This window comes from Sebastes umbrosus, chromosome 8, assembly GCF_015220745.1.
Source record: "Sebastes umbrosus isolate fSebUmb1 chromosome 8, fSebUmb1.pri, whole genome shotgun sequence".
NCBI classification, from domain to species: Eukaryota; Metazoa; Chordata; class Actinopteri; order Perciformes; family Sebastidae; genus Sebastes; species Sebastes umbrosus.
Window position 1 is genome coordinate 11233949 of NC_051276.1, and position 21449 is coordinate 11255397.

The following is a 21449-nucleotide window of genomic DNA, read 5'->3' on the forward strand; positions in this document are numbered from 1 at the left end:
ATGGAGGAGGACGAAGTGGGAGGCCATATTTTTATACTTGGCCTGAGGCAATCTACAGGATGTTAGAACCTTTGGCAGCGAAGAAATTTACAGATGATGTTGACGGCGCAAACTGACACTCGAATGCGCTCATCCAACTCATATTAGCGCGGCTCCTGTTAGTTTGATTAAAATCTATTACTTGAAAATCTGAAATATTTGGCGTATAACATGCACCAAACCACACTTTTTTAATTTAACGAGACCTTGAGTTAATTTTGCATGCTGGTATGTATGCTGGTCGTATACCCAGCACAGCTTCTAAAGTACCACTGAACAAGAATTTTATCTTCCACATGTCAACCCGAATCCGGGAACGGGTGGGTTCATTCCCAGCGAGGAAGCGCTGACTTGCCCGTAACGATAAACCACATTGTGTGAGTCTGTGTGTGAGCCGGCTGGGAACCACACAGAGAGTGTGTGGGTGAGAGAGAGAGAGAACTGTGTCTGATATTGCTCTCTGCAATGGTGGGACAAATTGGAGCCAGACAGGCCAAGGAACGAGACCCAAAACAACATCTCCCACAGACGGACCACAGCATGGGCCTTGGGGGAGAGCCGAGAGGAGGGGAGTGATACACATATGGATTAGAGAGTAGTATAGAAAAGGAGACACATGTTACTGATATATTCCCCTAATGATGGCTTTGAATCAAGAGCAGCACATTTATTCGGCTTTTGAAGTCCTGCTTGGTGGTTGAGAATGGAACCGAGTTTATCATATTAAATCAATCAGGCTTATTACAGGGTTAGGCTTAGGTTGCAGTGTTGTGTTAGATTGTCTTGTACTGAGCCGGGTTGTTATGTGTTGCGTTCTCTTTTGAACTCGGCTTTATTAGAGCGTTGCACAGGAAGAATGAAGATAACAGGGCACGTAACCTTTTCAAACATCCACATCTAACCAGTCTGTTTTGTTGTGGTTTCCTGCAGGTCTCCAGCAAGCTTTTGACAAAGACTGGGAGGCCGGCCGCATCACCTCCACCAACTACAGGAATGGCTCCGATGATGGCGTCCTGGCGTACAAGCTTTTGGTGCAGACGGGACGCAGGGAAAAGCCCATCAACTTCAACCTGGTATGTTCACGATTTAAGTTACCAGTTATTCCCACGATTAAAAGTGATACAAAGTGAGGAAGAAGTGTACACAGACTGCAATCTGAAGATACTGACACCAGTGTCGAAGCTGTTTCATCCTTTTGTATGTGCATGTGTGTGTTTTTTCATGTGTGATCGGGGCTGGAAGAGCCACACCCGGCTTAAAAAGTGGTTCTCTCTATGCGTCTCCTTCTCCCTGCGTCTGTCTTCATCTTCTCTCTGTGATGACTTTACCGAGCCGAGGAATTTAAAGCTCTCACTGGGGCTGCAGCCTGCCTCTGAAAAACCTATTAACTCTTCATTTAAACCATTTGTCCCACTTGGTAGTTCTGTCTGTGTCTGTGTGTGTGTGTGTGTGCATGCAGGGCCTTGACAGTGAGATGTCTTCTCTTACCATCAAGCCTTTTGAGTTTGACACTTTGTTAGTGATTCCAGACGCAGTTCATAGTTTGAGAAATTGGAAGGCTGAAAGAAATCGGTGCACAACAGAGAAACTCATGAAGGCCCCAACGGGTCTATAAATAATTTGCCTGGAATCTGCAGCCCTGTGGTTAAAAAAAAATAGAATTGTCAAAATGTACTGAAGTGGATTTCTAAAAGATGTTTTGCATATTTTGACAGATGATAAATTGAGCTGGTTGGCCTCACTATGCGTAAATGAGCTGAACGTTTTAGGTTTACTAGCGTGTCAGAGAAAAGCTCATTTGCTGCGTTTAAACATCAGAAAGTAATGTGACAGTTAATTTCACAAAAATGGCAATGAGACAGTTTCAAATGGGCTTCAAATAAAGTTCAAATGAATCATCCATCGAATGCAGAGGAAAACTTCTTCTTTTCCCTCTGCTCCACACCATCATACAGCAGTAGTGTATTATGTGATATACCTGTCGCATTATATACAAAAAAAATGCCTGAAAAGGTAGGGATGGAACGGTGAGGACATTTTACAAGAAAAGATGACGGTGATGATCTTTAACGTCAGGTGGCTGTGTGTCTGAAAAACTGGCATAGCCATTTTCAAATTTTGACCTCGGACCTCAAGCTATGTGAGTGAAAACTCTGAGATGAACGGAGTGAAAACTGTTTCTTATTAGATAAATCAGATGTTGACAAACTGCATAATTTGCAGTTGAAAAAAAGGTAATAAATCGCAATATATCTTACCGCAATACTCAGCATATCGCAAAATGTTTAAAACTGCAATACGTATCGCGATAATATCGTATCGTGGGACAAAAGGTATTGTTTGTGTTATTTGCTCACTATGTCTGTGTACCCTGGTTCAGTAGAGAGACTACAACTCATTTTGCTGTCCAGTGTTTTCAGTGCAACACATGACTTTCTGGGTAAAAAACACATTTCATCACTACTGTACAGACCACTGTAAATGCGATATGCGTATACAACAGAGGTAGTTATCTTAATCATCTGACCGTTGAAGTGAGCCCCGTCTCCAGTGTGGAACCAGATGGGTGTTTGACATCCAACAATGACACAAGTCAAGCTAGTGAGCAGCTGATGCCTCACAGGGAGGTCCAGAGGAAACTTGCTCAGCTTCAACAGGGCATGGAACGCTGTTTTTAGTTTTAGTGCCACCTCCAAAAACAACAACACACATGGATGCATGGCTGCATTCTTTGGCAGGAAACCAGCACAAAACAGAAGATAAGGAACCGGAGAAATCTAAAAACAAAATTCTTGTCTAGGATTTCTGACAACTCCAAACGCAAAACAAGCCAGGTCCTTCTCAACACTGAGATCATTTTCCTCACAGATAATTAACTTTGACATATAGCTCCACTGTGTCTTGTGTTTATTTATATTTATGATTTGTGTGCAAGTCTGTGCTCAAGTTGTGCATGTCTACGGTATGAAGGCTCCATTGCAGCAGCATGCTGCTTTTCCCATCCCTTCCACTAGCCGGCAGGAAGCTGAGGCATGCCTGGTGTGCGGCCCTGTGACATCACTTCCTGTGCCTGTGAGGGAAGTGTATTTGCCGTGAGGCGTGGGGGCCGCCAGCAGAGCTGCCTGGGCTTCCCGTGACAGCTTGAAGACATACAGTTGTTGCGTATCCCGCTGTTAAATTCAATCCAGATCCTCTGGAATCCAGCTCTTGCCCCCTCTCTCTCTCTCTCTCTCTCCAACTCTCCTTCACTAAGTCCTGCTCGCACTACCATGCCTGCTCTCTCTCTCTCCCTCCCTTTCCCTCCCTCCGTGCTCCACTGCTGTGCTCTTTCAATGAGGGGAGCTGAGAAACACGTGGTTTCGTTGAGGCGGCTCCGTGTGTGCACTTGTATGTTTTGAGTGTGTGTGCTGCTTTTGTCTGTTGTGCGTGCACTTACAGCAGTAGCTGTTTTTTCTTGTGTCTCAAAATGAGGACCAGATCTTTTCCAACCCTGGCAAATTGCAAAGCTAGATGTTTTATTTTGATATGCCACTCCATGGATCTGTGCAGAAGGTGTTCTGGCTTTGATCTGCTGCTGCTGCTGACATTTCCCTCTGCGCTGGGCGACCATTCGTTCCTTATGGCCTTGCCTTGGAGTCATATGGTAGCTGGCTGTCTGTGTGTGTGGGTGTGTGTGTGGTTTGAAAATATGGCAATAGAAAGAAAAAGCGTTAGAGGGTGAACACAGACGGAGGTAGTGAAGGAGGATGTGGAAAGTTTGAAAGTGCTCAGGAAGGCCATGCTAACCCTATCAAGAGCTCTTTTCTTCTCAGGGCCGGGTTGGTCCGTGGCGCCGGGCATTCTGGGTACCCGTAGGGGTCAGGAGAAGCAAGTGTGAGCAACATTTGTACAGATGTTGTGTTATTTTTATAGCTCTACTCCATTTGCTGGGTGGCATTTCCTTCAGTGTTAACAACCAGGTTAACTGCACACAGACGCGCTCAGGGACTCCAGCCAATTTTTTTTATTGTTACGCTAACTCATGCAATTTTTCTCTCCTCCCCCCCCCCTACCCCATCACAAAAAAAACCCTCCTCTTTTCTTCATCCACCTAACCCCATGAGTCCAGCCTCACCCCCAAAGCTCTCCCTGCCTCGGTGAAGGAGGGATTTATGGTTCCTAGAAGGGAGAGTGGCAGAGCGGTGTGCAGTAATGGTTTTACCTCTCAGGAGGTAGCAGTGCTCAGATACTCCGGTTCCACACGGGAGGGCGAAAGTAATGGCTCCGAGCGAGACAGTCCGATTCTTGTCATCCTACTGACCACAGCCGTCACAGCAAATGACACCGACTGAAACAGTTTGGGAATAACCAGACAGAACCAGTCAGCGTGGGTTTGGTCTGATTCATAGTGGGTGGATGTCAGGAGGTTAGGCACAGGCTAACAGAGACTTTGGAACATGTGTTTTATCACCCAGCTCTGGTTTCTAAGACTGAGAGTAACTACAATGTAAAGAAACCTGAGTTAAGCAGTATTGCTGGAGTTAATATAGTTTTGACAAAAGTACCATGGTAGTATACTGATGTTACGATATATGAAAGTTGCTCAGTGCCACATGAAGCAGAAATGGCGCGACTGCCGAGTGATAAATTACTCAGATCCTCGGTTTTTGCTTTTAGATGCTTTATTACAGAAAGTGTATGTAACCCATGACCTACATGACACATATTCTGTCATTGTGTTACATTTGGATGGAATTATAGTGAAAATAAATGATTCCCCTTTTTGCTGGGGACCCCTTGGAACCCCCTCAAGGACCCCTGGGGGTCCCCGAACCCCACTTTGAAAACCACTGGTTAAGAGAAAGTTAAAACTATAAAACCAAGCCTACAGTACAGGAACCATAATGCCGGATTAGAGAGCGTCTCATACATCAATACACTGGTACATTTCCCACTTTTAGAATTAAGACTTGGATAACACATTCATCTTCCGCAGCTGCTTCTTGAAAGAAAAGCGCTGCAAGGCTTCCTTCAGAAATGTATTCAGAGTGGTCAGGACATTGGGCCTGAGGTTGGCCAGCCAATATCTACTGTATGTAAAGGGAGAAGCTGATTCAACATTTTCCATGTTTTAATGTGGCATGATAATTCTGGGAAGCCGTGATGAGAAGTACGGGAATTTTCAGAAAGACGACCAGTGTTTGACTTGTTGATTTTTCTTGGTTGGAAAGAGAGAGGGACTAATATTTGACTCTTATTTTGAAAGCTGCTCCGTTCTCTTGCACTCATGCATGTGTATAAGTAAGCATTTCTGTGGTTGGCTCACCTGTAGAATGTTTTGGTTAAACATGTCCGATTTCCACAATACCTTTTCGTGTCCAATATATACTTAATGATTTCCTATGCGAGCTCCACCTAATTTTATTTTACTTTAATTGCACTTTTTCCATTTGCCAATTATTCCATTTTTGAATTTCAAAATTTAGCTTAACCCAATGTAAATGTGAAGGTCCTCATTTCATTTAGATGCATGCAAGTATGAATGTTTAAAGAGAATACAACAGAACTTATTAATTACGGTACTATCATTAATTCATGTCCTTTCTGTATTTTCTAGCTGACTCGTCAGAGGCTTGTGGACGCAGATGGGATCATCAACCCCGGGGCTTTCTACATCTACCTAACCGCCTGGGTCAGCAATGATCCTGTGGCCTACGCTGCCTCGCAGGCCAACATTCGCCCACACCCTCCTGAGTGGCTCCACGACCGTACCGACTCCATGCCCGAGACACGCCTCAGCAGTAAGTCAGCATGTCCAACTAAATATGCCAGAAATAAAAAGCCATATTGTGTAACGGTATGAAGTTTTGCTTCAACGCAAGGAAGGAAATGTCAATAATAATGTTTGCTCCAACAAATGAAGTTAATTTGAAATGGTAAAGTTCATACCTGCTGCACGGTACACTTGAAGAAATTGCATTTACTGAAATTTTAAGCCCAATTTTTTGTGGGGCTTTTTGTAGGTTTCATAGGGCGGCTGCTACATGTGAGCAGTGTTTACCTCTTGTGGTTTTGAGTTATTGCTCCTTGTCTGCCTCTTAGCTTTAAGTGAGGTAGTAGACTTTACTGTACCACCGCGGTGTGTGTGTGCATTTGTGTATGTGTGAGCTCAGGTTGCAAGGCTGAGGACCAAGACACGGCTCACTGTGGTTCTTCTAATGGTGCCTGTGGTGAATGCTATAATCCTGGCTACCATGGGGCCCTAGCATTACACACACACACACACACACACACACACACACACACACACACACACATTATTAAAACTCAGTGACCCCAAACACTACACACACCCTGTTCTCATTTCCCCGCCACACACACAGACTGTAACTCACATAAAAAAAAAAAGTACAGTCATGTTGTTGTTTGATTCCAGCCTGTGATTTGGTACAAGTCAGGAAGTGCTCCACGGGGGAGGAAAATGATTGGATAACAAGGAGAGACTTGGTTTGGGTGGGAAGCACAATTGGATAACAAGCAGGAAGTCTTTTACGGAGGGCAGGGTGGGGGGGGGGAATATGATTGGATAAGCAGCGTGAAGTGCTTGGCTGTGCGGGTGCCCCCCGGAGCAGATCTGTGTTGGCCAAAAGCCAACTGGTGTCCTGATGGAAATTTATAGTTGAGATTATAACGGGCCAAACCATGTTAGCAAGTGCTCCTGTCTGACCCTGCAGGCACTGTGGAATACACACACTCGCACCGACACCAGACAGTCCCAAAACATGTATTTTTATAAGAAAAAAAAAAGATAAGTAGATAGATCTTTCAATCTGCCATATGCGGCAATGTGTTTTTAATTACACTGCGAGCAGAAATCTGAATGAACACAGTGTTTTGACAGCGCCAAATATGACTTCATAGCAGAGTGACAGGCAGGTATGCGTGTTTATGCATCTATATTATGCTTTATGTGGCGGTGCTAAGTTTGGGGTGTGGTAATGGCGGCGGTGATTCTGACATTGTAATTACCGTGAATCAACGTTAGCTCTGACACTCTGCTGTGTCTGGAACTGATAGGCCCTCATTAGCCAGGCTGGGCCACAGACCGGCTGGGCTTGAGTCAATGGAGCTCTGTTTCACGCTGCTCCGCCCACCCACACCACACACACACACACACACACTCGGCCACAGATGTAGCTGCTCTTGGAACAAGGTTGGATTAGGGAGGGAAAGCCTTGATATTGGCTGAAGAGTCTAAAATTATTTCTGCAGATACACTAAATGATCAGAACCTAATGCTAGTTAATCAGACTAGACAAATATCATCTGCAGATGTCATCGTTGCCATTGGTGATTTATCCGATCACTGCCTTAATGTTCCTCAGTAATCTGTTTCTCTGAATTGAAATTGCATCATCTTCCAAGGCTGTGTGGCCTCTGCTTCCAAGGCACCGACGTGCAAAATCATCATCCATCGCTGCATGTGGTCTAATAAAAAATTGACTTTCCTGTCACGTTAGATCTGTTGACCTGAAAAAAACATCTAAAAACCCACTTCTTTAGGTTGGCTTTTCTGTAACTCTATAATAATTTGCTTTAAGTCCAAGGGTTGACCTGTGTGGTAACGCGGACGACACTGAGCTATAAGTTTTCAGTTTCAGTAAAAAGTGTGTTGCGCTAGTTTGTATTTCTTTTTTTTTTTTCCTGCATTTGCACTTGGGTAGGTTTTTATGGATGTTTTTGTAAAGCACTTTGTAACCTGTGTTTAAAAAGGTTCTGTATAAATGAAGTTTTACCTACTTAATCATCATCTCTCCCTCCAGTCCCGGCTGCTGAGCCCATCGAATACGCACAGTTCCCCTTCTACCTCAACGGGCTCCGAGAGACGCCGCAGTTTGTGGAGGCCATCGAGAGCGTGCGGGCCATCTGCAGCAACTACAGCCGACAAGGCCTACCCTCCTACCCCAATGGCTACCCTTTCCTGTTCTGGGAACAGTATGTTAGTCTGCGCCACTGGCTTCTACTGTCCATCAGTGTCGTGCTCGCCTGCACCTTTCTGGTCTGCGCCCTCTTCCTGCTCAACCCTTGGACTGCCGGCATCATAGTGAGTGTTGGAGAAAAACAATCAGACACAATACTACACATACACGGCCGGAGAAACAGACATATATCTATAAACTACAGCATATGTTCTGTCAGATGATTGTTGTATACAATACACATGTACCTGCTCACTCTGATTAAGATTTTTCAAATCTTAACAGATTTGGAAAATGTGAGAGACCCCACACATAACGACATGTTATGTTAAATCTAACAGTTTTGTTCTTATAGTGTGTGGTGGTGAGCAAAGATTTGGCCAAAACAGCAGCACACCACACACTGATTCCATTCATGAACAAGAATCCTGACTCAGAAAAGTCATTGAGACACGTTAAATAAACACTTGTGTTGTTGCCATAAATCAACAAGCTGGTCCTCCATTTCTGAGGTCTATCTTACTACTACTTTATGCTTTGCATTTTTGCGTCAGCTTATGCATTAGAGGCGGTCGTCATGACGGCGGTGGTTGTCCTTCCGCTTCAGTCAGCTTGGTCCTCATTTGGCTATCGTTCTATCCCGCGTGACCGTATCATCGGCTGTCCTCGGGGTTCCTCACACACAGCAGGATATCCGATCGTAAATATCGAACATGTTTAATATTTGTGGCCAGGATGGATTTCCGAAGCAGATTGGGGATGTAAAAAACACTCTTAACATACCTCACACCACAGGAGGGGGGGGCTGCTGGAGGGGGGGCAATCAGGCCCAAAATCGTCTTTATGCTTGTGTAGTGTGTACCCAGCATTACCTACTTTTGATAAGGGTAGTATCTTGCTGTTTTGAATTATGTTACAAACTTCTTAACAAAGAGATGCAGAAACCTTTAACTCTCAGTTATTAAAAAAATCCCTTTTCCTGTTCTCCACCCTTTAATTCCTGGTTTATATGTGTGGTCCTGGAGGCATCTCAGAGAGGACCGAGTCAAAAAGGAGAAGGGGGCTTCTGTTATTGTAGCCTCAGTCACCAGTGTTTATCTTGTGCTGTTTTGTTAGGGCCCGTCTGTTTAGTCTAGTCCAACACTCCCAGACACCAACTCCGAAATAAATGGGGAGAGGACGACAAAGTTGCTCAGACAACTCGCTCCCACTCTAAACCTATAAAACGTTAGATTTTATTTCCATCCTCCACACTCCTCTCCCCCTCCTCACACAAGAGGGGTTTCCAAGGATACACGCAAAACACGCATTCACACACACACGCAGACATGTATATACTTGCGCACATACGGTGCGGAACGTGTAAACACGCAGGTACATAATTCACACGGAGGCGCATACACAGAGCGCTCTGGTTTTTCTCTCTGGTGGGTTGTATTTTACGACAGGCAGTGGCCAGGCCACCCGAGCCCTTAAACAGGGGAGGAGGGGACCTCGTGTTCATCCTTCAGGCTTTACTAGCAAGATCAAAAGACAAGTTATGGAGAGGCGTCAAGTTTAACCGTTTGCTCTGTCCAGGACCAGACCACCGCCAGCCCCACAACGCCAAACCCTCAACCCTAAGCCCTTTCAAACCCTCTTAGCTATTTGCCCTTAAATCCATCTTAACCACATAGACAGGCCTGCTTTGAACCTCGTGTCTTGTGTTTTTGCACTTGATATTGATTGCTGTTCACACTTGGCATCAGAATAGGTCTCAACCACATCTGGAGTGATCTGGTTTTGTTCTCAAATCACATTATATCTGTGGGAAAACTGTGACTTAAAGTAAAAAATACACAGTTAGAGACTTTAAAATCTTGCCTGTGTTGTCTGTCACATGATATTTAGAAGTACTAAGTCTATAAAGATCTTAAAAGACTTAAATAGTCAAGACTAGTTGCAAGTTTAATTCCCTGAAAGTCTTTAAATGTGATCAGGACCAAATGTTTTCTCAGTACATCTGTCCACTTGTGATCAGATCACTGAAGATGCACTTGAGTCGAAAGTGTAAACAGTACCAGACACACACATGCACCACATACACATACTCTGTGCTCGCTCACTGTATATGCACACATACACAGATACACATACACAGCTCCCTCCCCTGCCCACCTCAGCCCTCTTCTTCAAAGGATTTGGGCCCCATGTAACCTGACGCCTGTCAGCTGATAATGGCATTTACTCCCAGCTCCTGTCCCGCTTTGCACTGAAGCCTCCACACACACACACACACACTAACACACACATATGTATGGTTATTACCTAACACCTCTATAAGATAGAGATACTCCTCACACATATCATCCTTGTGTATTATTGCCCCCTGTCTGTCTCGTGTACCTTCAAAGTCAAGGTCAACTGTAAGACATGCAGTGAATAATAGTTTGTTTATTATAGAACAATAAAGTAGAAGATTGTTTCCATTTATGGTCTTTGATCCGCTATGCCTGCATATATTTTTCACCTAGGAAATGTGCATTATACTAATAGATTGATTGGCATTGTTCTTACCACTTTAGATAGACAGTATTATTATTATCTTTTGGACTCACACAGAAGAGAAAAATACATTTGTGACATGAAAACAGACAGAAATTGAATTTCCTCCAAAAAGAAGGGAAAAAGTATTTACACAGATCAACTTCTTGTAAGAAGTATGTGTATTTAATAATACACATATTAATAAATAGTACAAACTGAAGCTATGAGACGATGAAATTCTGGATCCTACACGTTGCCCCATTCAGGCCGAATCCAACCCATTTCTGTCCTGTCCTGTGTTTTGATTAAATGTGTAAAATCACTTTTATATATATTTATCAACCGCCTTCCTCTCTAACATAAGCTCACCCTTTCCCCTTCAGGTGTTGGTGCTTTCTCTCATGACTGTGGAGCTGTTTGGCTTCATGGGGCTGATGGGAATCAAGCTGAGTGCTGTCCCTGTGGTCATTCTCATCGCCTCTGTGGGCATTGGAGTGGAATTCACCGTCCATGTAGCCCTGGTAGGTATACACATAATGAAACAAACAAACTAAAATATTTTTGAAATTAGTGATCCCCCTAGAGAACGAAACATAAATCCTGTATGTCTGTGTGTATTGTAGGCGTTCCTGACAGCCATAGGGGATCGTCACAGGCGGGCAGTGTTGGCGTTGGAGCACATGTTTGCTCCGGTGCTCGATGGAGCCTTTTCCACCTTATTAGGCGTCCTCATGCTCGCTGGCTCCGAGTTCGACTTTATCGTCAGGTGAGTACAGAAATCTTATGAGAAAGTGCTACATTCTATTTCGCCGCATATATAAGCACGTACAAAGGTTATCGCACGGTGTCTATGTGGCGTCAGTAGACCGTTGAGACCATGCCTCAACCTGTATGTCACACAGGAATCTACCTGAGCCACCAATCATGCATGAAGGCTCCTCGCTTTCTTCCTCCGTCCCCCCCTCCCTCAATCTCTTTCTCGTCCTCCACCCGCATCTCCCTTTCATATTCCCTCTCTGTAAATCTCATCCCTTTTCCAGCTACCGGTGACATACCTGCTTTTTTTTTTAAAGTTGATTTCTGGGGGCTCGCTCTCCCAAGAAACATCATAAACAAGGCCTTTATCTTTCTCCACCTTCCTCTCCCCTTGTGTCTTTTCTTTCATCCTCCTCTTCTCCCCCCTTAGTGTCTCTCATGCCTGACATTTTAAGGGAAACCGGGGGAAGGATGGAGAGTTGAAGGTCAGGAGAAAGAGGAGGAGGGGGAGAGAGAGAAAGAGAGAGAGAGAGCAGGAAAGTCCTCTGGCTTTTGTAATCTCCTTCAGCTAGTTTAACTGCCCTCGCTAGACATTTATAAGCATGGGAAGGAGTTACGGGGTGGGAGGGGAGGGCAAGAGGGCAGTTGTGGAAAGACAGGAGAAGTGGAAATTAAAACCGACACACTGCGGGGGCTCTGCGTCGGTGGCTCCTTTTGTGAGCTGCTCTTGTGAGCATCACACAGAAAGGTGACAACCGGCCGCCATACACGGGAGGAAAATTAACGATTCTGTACATTCTCGACCCGGGAGTGTTATGAGAAGTTTCCAGTGAGCTCACTGAATAATTTAAAGTGGCTGAGGTAGCTGTGTAATTTTGGTTGACCTGCTCCTTTAAGGAAAAGGGAAGTTCATGTGATCTGCAAGCACGCAAACTCTGTCATGTGCACAGGCCCTGCGCTCATGCATGCACACCCACACATAGTCCCCCCTTATACACACACATACACACACCAACCTGCTCCCTGACCTTGTAATCATTGGGGTCAATGATGGCGTGCCTGCCAGTGAAAGCACACACACAGATACACACTCCGAGACACACACACACAAACATACACACACAAACACAGGGAGGCCTCTAGACCTTCTCTCCTCACCTCCAGTGGTGTGCTCTGGTTTCTGGCTCAGTCCCGGGCCTCCATTTAAAGGTTCTGCTGTTGTCTGAGCAAACAAAGCAGCGCCCCAAGACGGTGCAATAACAACAGGCCCGGCTCGTATTTTTCTGCTTGCGCCGATAGAAATGTTTCCCTGGCTTTCCCCCCGTCAGCCCTGTGAATGTTTTCACTCTAAACAGCCCGGCAGGGCACTCGGCCTGGTATGTGGGCTGCACGCGTGCATGTGTAGATGTGTGTGTGCATATATGTGTGTCTAAAGGTGACGTGGCGTTTACCCCTCCTGGTGTGTATGGACATGCTAACCGTAGCGATGACACGGTTATTTCAGTTCCACTTACAGAAAGAAACAGTTCAGATAATCTAATAAAGTAGATGAAGGATGGCTGGGTGGGCTTTAAATACTGTATAGTGTATTTATGATGTGTGTGGGTAGAGCTTTACCAGAGACCAGGTCAAAGGTCAAATCATAGGTACTTGCTTTCAGTGCTCATTTACTACCAAGGACTCCGAGGTTGAAATTGAATTTGGCATGTTTTCAAACGTTGTTGGACATGAACTTTGGGCACAAGTTCACCGCCATTGGAGGACTTTTTCTGTCAACGCCAGAAAGTGGAGTTTGAATGAGATGATGCAGGAAATAAACCCTAGTGGGGAAATCTGACCTTCCTTTACCACTTTCATGAGAAAATATTCCAAAACTATGATGGCGTATTAGGGCCATTGTAGGTAAAAAAAACAACAATAATTACGGCGCCAGGGGAAAGGAATATTCCAAGAACAAAACGTGGATATTCTCTGAGATTAAAGCAGCAAATTGAAAGATAAAAAAAAAAACTCAGAAATTTGCAAAATTATAAAGTCATAAATTTACAAGAAAACACTCTGAGCAAGGCAAAGGTCATGAAAGATATGTATACACGTTTTCTGTCATGTTCTTAAAACTGCAGTGGGTAGAAACGGAGAAAATATGATTAAAAAAAAGTCTTTATAAAACGGTCGCTATATCCTGACAGTAGTGCATGAGACAGGTAATCAGGGTTTCACAGACCGAAGGAAAACAACCAGTCAGAGCTGATCTGGAGTCTGACGTCCAGCTGCCGTCTATGAGAGCCGGCTGTCAATCACTCGCGAACTCCGACCAAATGGTCAAACTAGGCAGCGCTGATCAAATATGAATCAATATTCTGTTACTGTAATGCCTATTTCTCGCCTCAAATGTTTTCAGAAACATCTTGTAGTGTACTGTTTAGCTGTTAAATAAGAAAGTTTGTGACCCGGCAGCCATGTTGAGATCTCTTGAGGAAATACCAAGCACCGCCCACCAGCCGGAGCACAGCCAATAGGAACGCTCTCTCTGAAATGACCTGTGATTGGTCAAAGTCTCCCGTCATCGCCTAGATTTTTTTAAAGCCTGAAAACAGAACCTTGAATTACAATATGCTGAAAGGTTATTGTGGATATTTTGCCTAGTGATTCCAAAAACGTGTTGCATACTGAAGCTTTAATGTGTTCTTTTAAGAACATAAGTTCTAAGAGATAAGTTACAGAAAAGTAGAGACGAACAAATCTTTCAATACACAAAGGCATGTCTTTTAATTCAGCACAGCCAAACCTAAAAACCAACCGTTGAGAATTTTATTTCTGAGTTTTTTCTCGGAATATTACCCTCTTCCCCCGGCGATAATGGCCCTAATATGCCGTTGTACAAAACTGTTTGCACTTTTTAGCATGATTATATTTACGGTATGCATTGCTATAATGTATATTGACCTATATGAATTAATTTAAGTGGAAAACAACAACAACTAGACATGGTTGACTTTGTGCATTCACAGACCTGATTCAGAGAATGTATTTTTTTTCCAGCTATCCTGAAATGTATTCATATTGTGAGAGTCGACCCGTATCCAATGTACTGCCACTACCACTCACAGCATGCAGTCCTGTCCTCAGGTCACATCCCCGTACCTGCAACAACATTGAAAAAAATGACTAGCTGGCCTCGGCGTTGTGGGCTCCACATGGGAAGTGTTTCACCGAGTTACTTCATCATGTCTGCAGGCTAGATCAGATTTTTGGACTCCGTCTCTCGCTTCTCTAGTAAACTGAAGTAAATATAAAACAATCAATTTTATATAATGACGCATTTAGGGGCATATAACAAACTGAGTTTATCCTAGTTGGAATATAACTCACATGGCCTAGTTTAGTGTGGAGCAGCAGAAATGTGTGTCCTCCATACCAGCAGTCCCAAATTATCCTGAATGAAGACATGTTGCATATTTAGTAAGTTTCCGTCCTGTTTCACAGTCAGACACAGTGAATTGTGAAGGTGAGGCCACCCATGCTGGGTAGACAAGAACCAGCTCTCCTCACTTGTGGCTCCTCTGCACAATGCCTGCCTTCCTGCACACACACGCGCACACACACACATTGATATAAACACACACAAACAGATTAGATATGAATGTGCGTTTAGTTTGAGGCCCGGCTGCATAGCATTCTAGCGCATCTACACCTCAGTTAGCCCACTTAAACCTTAACCCCACACACACACAAACAGCATAGTCAAGAGTCGGTGTCAGTCAGTGTGTCCCTGATAACCTGAGAGCTTTCACTGGAGAACCGAGTGAGGAGGAAAGCCTTCCCTAATGAAGGGAGCTGTATTGGAGAGAGAGAGAGGGAGAGAGAGAGAGAGAGAGAGAGAGGGGGATTTAGAGTGGAGATTGGGGGGTCTTACCTGATACATTGGAGATTTAATTAGACGGAGGGGATTGTGGAGTGGCCGGGAATTTCACAGGGGCTTAGCTGGAAAGAAGGGAGAGAGAAGCGAGGCAGAGAAGAGGGAGAAAGAAATAAAAGCGAGGGAGAGAGAGAGACCAGAGAGGGGTGGCGCTCTGAGGGTCCCCTTCTCTTCTTCCTAGACTAAATTGTTTAAATTCTATACCCTTCACTTCATTTGTTTGCTTCTCCCTCTCTCTTTTTTAGAACCGAAGAGGAGAGAGAGGCCCCTGTCCTCTTGTGCCCCCCCCACCTCCCCTCCAACGTCCCCCTCACCCGCCTCTCCTCTCCTCCCCCCATTTTTACCCTCCCTTACCCCCTCCCTTCACATTCCTCACTGCTTTGTTTTCTCCATGTTTGCTTATACACCACACACCCAAGAGAGAGTACCCTCGCCCCCAATAACCCCCCCCCCCCCTCTTTTTTTTTCCTTTTCCTCCCATGCCTTTGAATTAACCAGCTCTGGCTAATTATGCTTCCCCTTTCTTTTCTCTCTGCGGCTTCTTTAAGACTAACCCTCTTTGGCAGGACTTAGAAACACACAAGGTACATTTCTGTTTTGCTCCTCAAAACCACAGTGCATGCCTGCCTGTGTCTGTGGGGGGTTTAAATATGCGTGTGTGTGTTTGGGGAGTGACCGGGTGTCTTTGTGGAAGTATTATTTCGGGCGTGTGTGATGGTTGATCTTGCACATGTCTCCCCACGTCTAAACCTCTGTGGTTTGCGCAGGTATTTTCTTTGTTTCCTTGGCCTGCTCTGTTTCTCTTCTGTCTATATTGGCCTGGGCAACTCAACTTCATGTCCCCATTTTGAAGTGTTCTTGTATATATCTTGTATTTTTAGTAAATTTAATTTTTTTTTAGGAAGATAGAGGAAAAAATATATAAAGCATGCAGTGTGTTTCATCCTTATATGTTGCATTTAAGTTTATTCCCTATGCTCAACGACTTTTGCGTGTTCCTTTCGGTGTGTTGCAGGTATTTCTTTGCAGTGTTGGCCATCCTAACAGTTCTCGGAGTGCTGAATGGACTGGTCCTTCTTCCAGTATTACTGTCATACTTTGGGCCCTATCCAGAGGTAAGATCACAAAACATACACCTGCAAGAAAATGTAATCTAAGTTGAGTGTGGAATACTCACTGCTGCCTCTTCACCTCACCTCCCAGGTGACTCCAGTCGATGGTCGTAACCGGTTACCCACCCCGTCCCCAGAGGCCCCTCCTCACGTGGTCCACTTCTCAGTCCGTCCTCACCACACCACTGCGGCCGCCACCACCTCCGGTGCAGCTTCAGACTCGTCGGACTCGGAGTACAGCTCCAACACCACGGTGTCCGGGATGAGCCGGGAGCTGCAGAACTACAACCTGCCCTCGCACAGAGGACGAGCAGAGGAGCAGCAGCAGCAGTACCACCTCCAGACCAGCAGGGGCAGAGCAGCCAGGACAGAGGAGGAAAGGAGAGCGGGATCGGGGCATAGGCGTTCAGCGAGACAGCCTGACCCTCCTGCTTATACTGTGTCTTTGGTAAGAAAATATCCCCCCATTGCGTTGCATGTCTGATTCTCTCGTTTCGTCACATTCTAAAAATAAATATCTTCTTGTCTTGCTCTACAGTCCTCTCAGGGTTGTGATTCTGGGCCCCAGCCCGGGGCTACACAGCGTAACAGCAGCAGGGACCCCAAGAGCCAGCTGCACTGGCAGGCCCCGCCCCCAGCCCGCCCGCGCATGGACGCTTTTGAAACTGCTACTGAGGCTGGGGGCCATCATGGCTCACACGGCCATAGAGAACACTCAGCAGGCCACAGAGCCCGCTCTTCCCACAACCCACAGCCTAATCACCACCTCCCGCACCACCACCCCCCCAACCCCAACCTGTACTGCCAACCCATCACCACGGTAACAGCGTCAGCCTCCGTCACTGTAGCCGTCCACCCGGCCCCCTTGTCCAACCAGGGCCCCCCCGCTTCCTCTTACCCAGGATACACTGCAACGGACAGTTTCTGCCAATCAGGGGCGGAGGGGCCAGAGCCTGCCTTCCAGGACCCACACGTGCCGCTGGACACCCACGCGGGGGCCAGAGGAGTCAACGTGGAGTCCATGGAGCTTCAAGATTTGGAGTTTGAGGCAGCTGACAGCAACAGTGGCAGACGGGCAAGCTGAGGTGAGCTTTCGACTACTTCAGTACATCCAAATGTTGCACAACTGTTTCATCATGAAGTACTGACAATCTCCTTTTTGTTTCCAGTTGTGGAGAACGGAAGTACAACGGCCAAAGATGGACTCCTCTGTATTACTAAGCAGCTGACCCGGCCTGGCTCAGTCCAGCCCAGCATAGCCCAGTCCGGCTCGCCCCCTGGCCCCTAAGCAGCGAGAAACTTGCCAGTGTTGCCGCCATGGTGCTCATTCTTTACTGTAACCCAGTGGACTATTGTCTTAGATATTTCTATCTATATTTAAAAGATGTATACATATGTAAATATCAACAAAAAGTAGCTATAATTTTAGGAGCTGTACAACTCCTCATGTTAACAGACTGGGGCTGCCATTTTATATGGTGTGTGTGTGTGTGTGTGTGTGTTTGTGTAAATGTGTGTATGAGAGATGGAGATAGATCTCTGATTACTGCTCACTCATCTGTGGATCTGTGCCATTAGGAAGCTTCATCTAGACAAAAATACCTGTCAGCATTCACTGTTGCTGCTCAAAATATTTTTTTAAATAATATACATTTATAACTCTATGCAAATGTCTCTTTAAACAAAAGAAGTGATCTGTCCACGTATATGTGTGTATGTGTGTGTTTGTGTGTGTGTGTGTGTAGGGCTGTATGATGTGAAACAGCCCCATTATCTTCTGGCTTCTACATCAGATACATCCTCAGAACAGACTAACATTTACACTCATTTAAAACGTGAGGGGAATTGTTAGCATTATCAAACAGGGCTATGGTATACATGTGTATGTGTGCGTGTTTTATGTGTGTGTGTTTATTATTGTATAAAGGTACGCATGTTAAACTATTAATTTTTTATCACAAACCTGTGGTAGTTATGAAACAATTACTGTTTAACTTGACACGCTATGCGTGCTATTTAAGACGAGCAGATATGAAGAAATTTTTAAAAGCTGTTTTTGTTTTGTTCTTTTTAGTTCTCGCCTCTGCATTGGAACCTGTTTCTGCTCCCAGCTTTGTATCACTGTCTTGTTAGGCTGCTCTCTGGTCGCATTTTACTGTAAGAGGTTATGTATTGTTTAACCCTAGCAGGCTCAAATATGTATACTGACGTACGAGCAGTAAACCCACCTCAGAAACTCACTCTGCCATTACAGGGACATTCACATTACTGATTCTGGAACAGGGTCAACACGGGGCACTAACTAACTGTGTCCGGTGGATAAGCTAAAGCTCAGACTGTATACTGTACGAACCCGATTCAACATGGCACTTGACTGCATTTAAACTTCATTCGCAGGAATATCTTGCCTCAAGTAGCTCTTTATTTCTGTCCAACCAATAAGCTATAGCCCACGCAGCCTGCTAAGGGATAAGCCTTACATGGCCTGACAATGTGCTCTATGCGTGTCTCAGTGTACAGTATATGTGTGTATAAACATTTATGTATGTGTGTGTTTTGGTCCATCCTCTCACTCCGTCTCCGCTCTCCTTTTAGTGACAGTAAAGACAACTGGCCCCAATTTGGCCTCAGCCGTCCCCACTGACCTCAGCTAATAAAAATCCACAACATAACGCCATGACACTAATTGGACACCCCCCTTCAACTGCCAAATGGCACCGCCCAGAGCCTCAGGGGTCAGAGTTTACAATGCCAGCCCCTCTCTCTACCAGCAATAGGCTAGTTTATATATATATATATGTGTGTGTGTGTCTATGTCAGCATGCATATCTGTAACCTCCCCCCCCCTCAGTTCCAGGCCCCTTTGACCTCGTCACTCACCCCCTCCATCACCTCCACTTTTTTTTACACTCTCACTTCCTGTTGAACACGTGTAGGTCTTCCCAGAAGTCTTTGCAGTCGTCCTCCTCTCTGTCCAACATGTTACGTCAGCTGCTTGCATGAAATAGGTTGTTCTGTTTGTTTTTTCATTTTTTGTTTTCTCCCGATGTCACATTGGCAGTAGCGGAGAGAATCATAGCTGGCAACTATTTTATTCATTTTTTAAATGTTTTTTTTTTGTTTGTTTTCAACGTTCAATTGCGATATTTATATTTTTGTAATATAAAATGTTGTTTTTCTTTCATTATTGTTGTGATGCCAGTGGATAACAAATGCAGGGATTTTTATGTCTATTGAAAAAAAAACACTATTACAGTTTAATGTTTTTACATTAACGGAGTTTGATCTGTATAAAGTGCTTACTAATGTTAAATAGGAAAAAAAGAGTATATAACATTTTACACTACAGGTCTCATCATAGCTCTTAGAGGATTTTAAAAGGAAAAAAAAAAATCAGTGGTTCTTCCAGACTGCCATTTTGGTCTCGGTTGGTGTGGATGTATGCTGTTTTCAGTTACAAAGATAAATGTATGCCATATAATTTATTTATATGAAAATTTATTTTTGTAGTGTACATAGTAGTTGTCAAGGTATTTGACAGAAGTATATTTTTAAAGAGTTTATATGTAATGATATACCATAACAGAAAAAAACCTTAAGGTGCACACTTTCACTGCTAACTGTCTTGTGAGACAACATCGACACCTCCCCTTCAGTATTATGTTCCGATCCTTGGAGAGAGACAGCTGTTTCTATGGGTTTGTCAAAGGCTAGCCATGAAAGTAGAAAATTGTACTAGCTCTCTAAATATTAATGTTCAAACACTGATAGAATTCTAACAAATAAAAATATTATAACTTATTTGTCTCTTTGTTCATAACTTTAATAAATGGAAACTTAAAACGATTGCTTTGGTCTGACTGTGAGTTGATTGTTTCAAAAGGGTTTTAAAGGATTAGTTTGACATTTATTCGCTTTCTTCTCTGTGCCAGCAGTGTTTGCATATTTACCATATAGCACACCTTCTCTAACTCTGCAAAAAAGGTGAATAAGCAATAGTTCCAGCAGTGGAAGAAGTACTCAGATCTTTTACTTCAGTAAAAGTAGTAATACCACAGCGTAAAAATTAGGGATGCACCGAATTTTTCAGTCCCGATACCTGGGCTTTGGGTATTGATACAAAGTACAGATCCGATACCAGTGTTTAATTAATAATAAGCTGTATGCCTCACTGTGTGGAAGTGACTGGGATCATTCTTTTATATGTAAGGCAACATCAAGCTTGACTTAAAAATTGTTTTCCTAACTTTGTTAAACAAAATGTAACAAATAAATGCACTAGCAACTTGGTAAAAAAATCATCAAAATGAACAGGAATTGCAATTCAGGTGTAAACCTTTTTAATGCAGCAAAGAATTGGTCAAAACTTAAGCAAGAATTAAAATTCCAGTTTATAAAGGAATATAAACAAAGAACTGAATTGAATAGATCGGACCCATTGTCACCAAGACCCGATCCAGCTATTTGAGTCAGTATCGGCCTGATATCTGATCCGGTATCGTTATCGGTGCATCCAAAAATACTCTGTTACAAGTAAAAGTCCTGCATTAAACATTTTACTTGAGTAAAACAAAATTTTTTAGCAACAAAATATATTTAAAGTAACAAAAGTATTCATACTGCAGAATGGCTCATTTCAGAATAATATATAATATATCACGTAAGGTATAAGGTACAGCGAGCCGGTCATTGTTGTGAAATAAACCTAAAGCAAAGTATTTATTTCACAACAATGACCCGCTCCCTGTACATTATCCCGCTTATTACACAGCAAAAAAAAAAAAAGCGATGTACATGAACCTGCCATGGCGGAGGTCTGCGCTCTCCGAGTGCACTTCTAGTAATTACTTATGCATTAATGTGTAGGCCTCACTAATGTTACAGCTGGTAAATATGGACCTCATTTCAACTACTTTATATACTGCTGGGTAGCTTAATCTATAATAATGAATCATAATTATTAGTTTATAATATATTAATCTAAATCTGTAAAGTAAATACTAACAAATGTTGACAAATAAATGTAGTGGAGTAGAAAGTACAATATTGGTTTGTAAAATGTGGTGGAGTAGAAGTATAAAGAAGCAGAAAATGGAAATACTCAAGTAAAGTACCTCAAAATTGTACTTAAGTACTTGA

General features: G+C 43.9%; 1 protein-coding gene across 5 annotated transcripts in view; it reads left to right on the forward strand.

Moving 5' to 3' along the window:
- ptch1 (patched 1) overlaps positions 1 to 20156 on the forward strand; it is a 62731-nt gene extending 42575 nt beyond the window's left edge. For 3 of the 5 annotated variants that reach the window (XM_037777629.1, XM_037777630.1, XM_037777628.1), the window contains 9 exons: positions 970 to 1112; positions 5636 to 5819; positions 7842 to 8122; positions 10907 to 11044; positions 11147 to 11289; positions 16214 to 16313; positions 16402 to 16758; positions 16849 to 17395; positions 17480 to 20156. In XM_037777629.1, the coding sequence (XP_037633557.1) occupies positions 970 to 1112; positions 5636 to 5819; positions 7842 to 8122; positions 10907 to 11044; positions 11147 to 11289; positions 16214 to 16313; positions 16402 to 16758; positions 16849 to 17394 (1892 nt within the window). In that variant the 3' untranslated portion in view covers position 17395; positions 17480 to 20156. The other 2 variants (XM_037777632.1, XM_037777631.1) reach the window with 2 other exon arrangements.
- The last annotated feature ends 1293 nt before the right edge of the window (positions 20157 to 21449 follow it).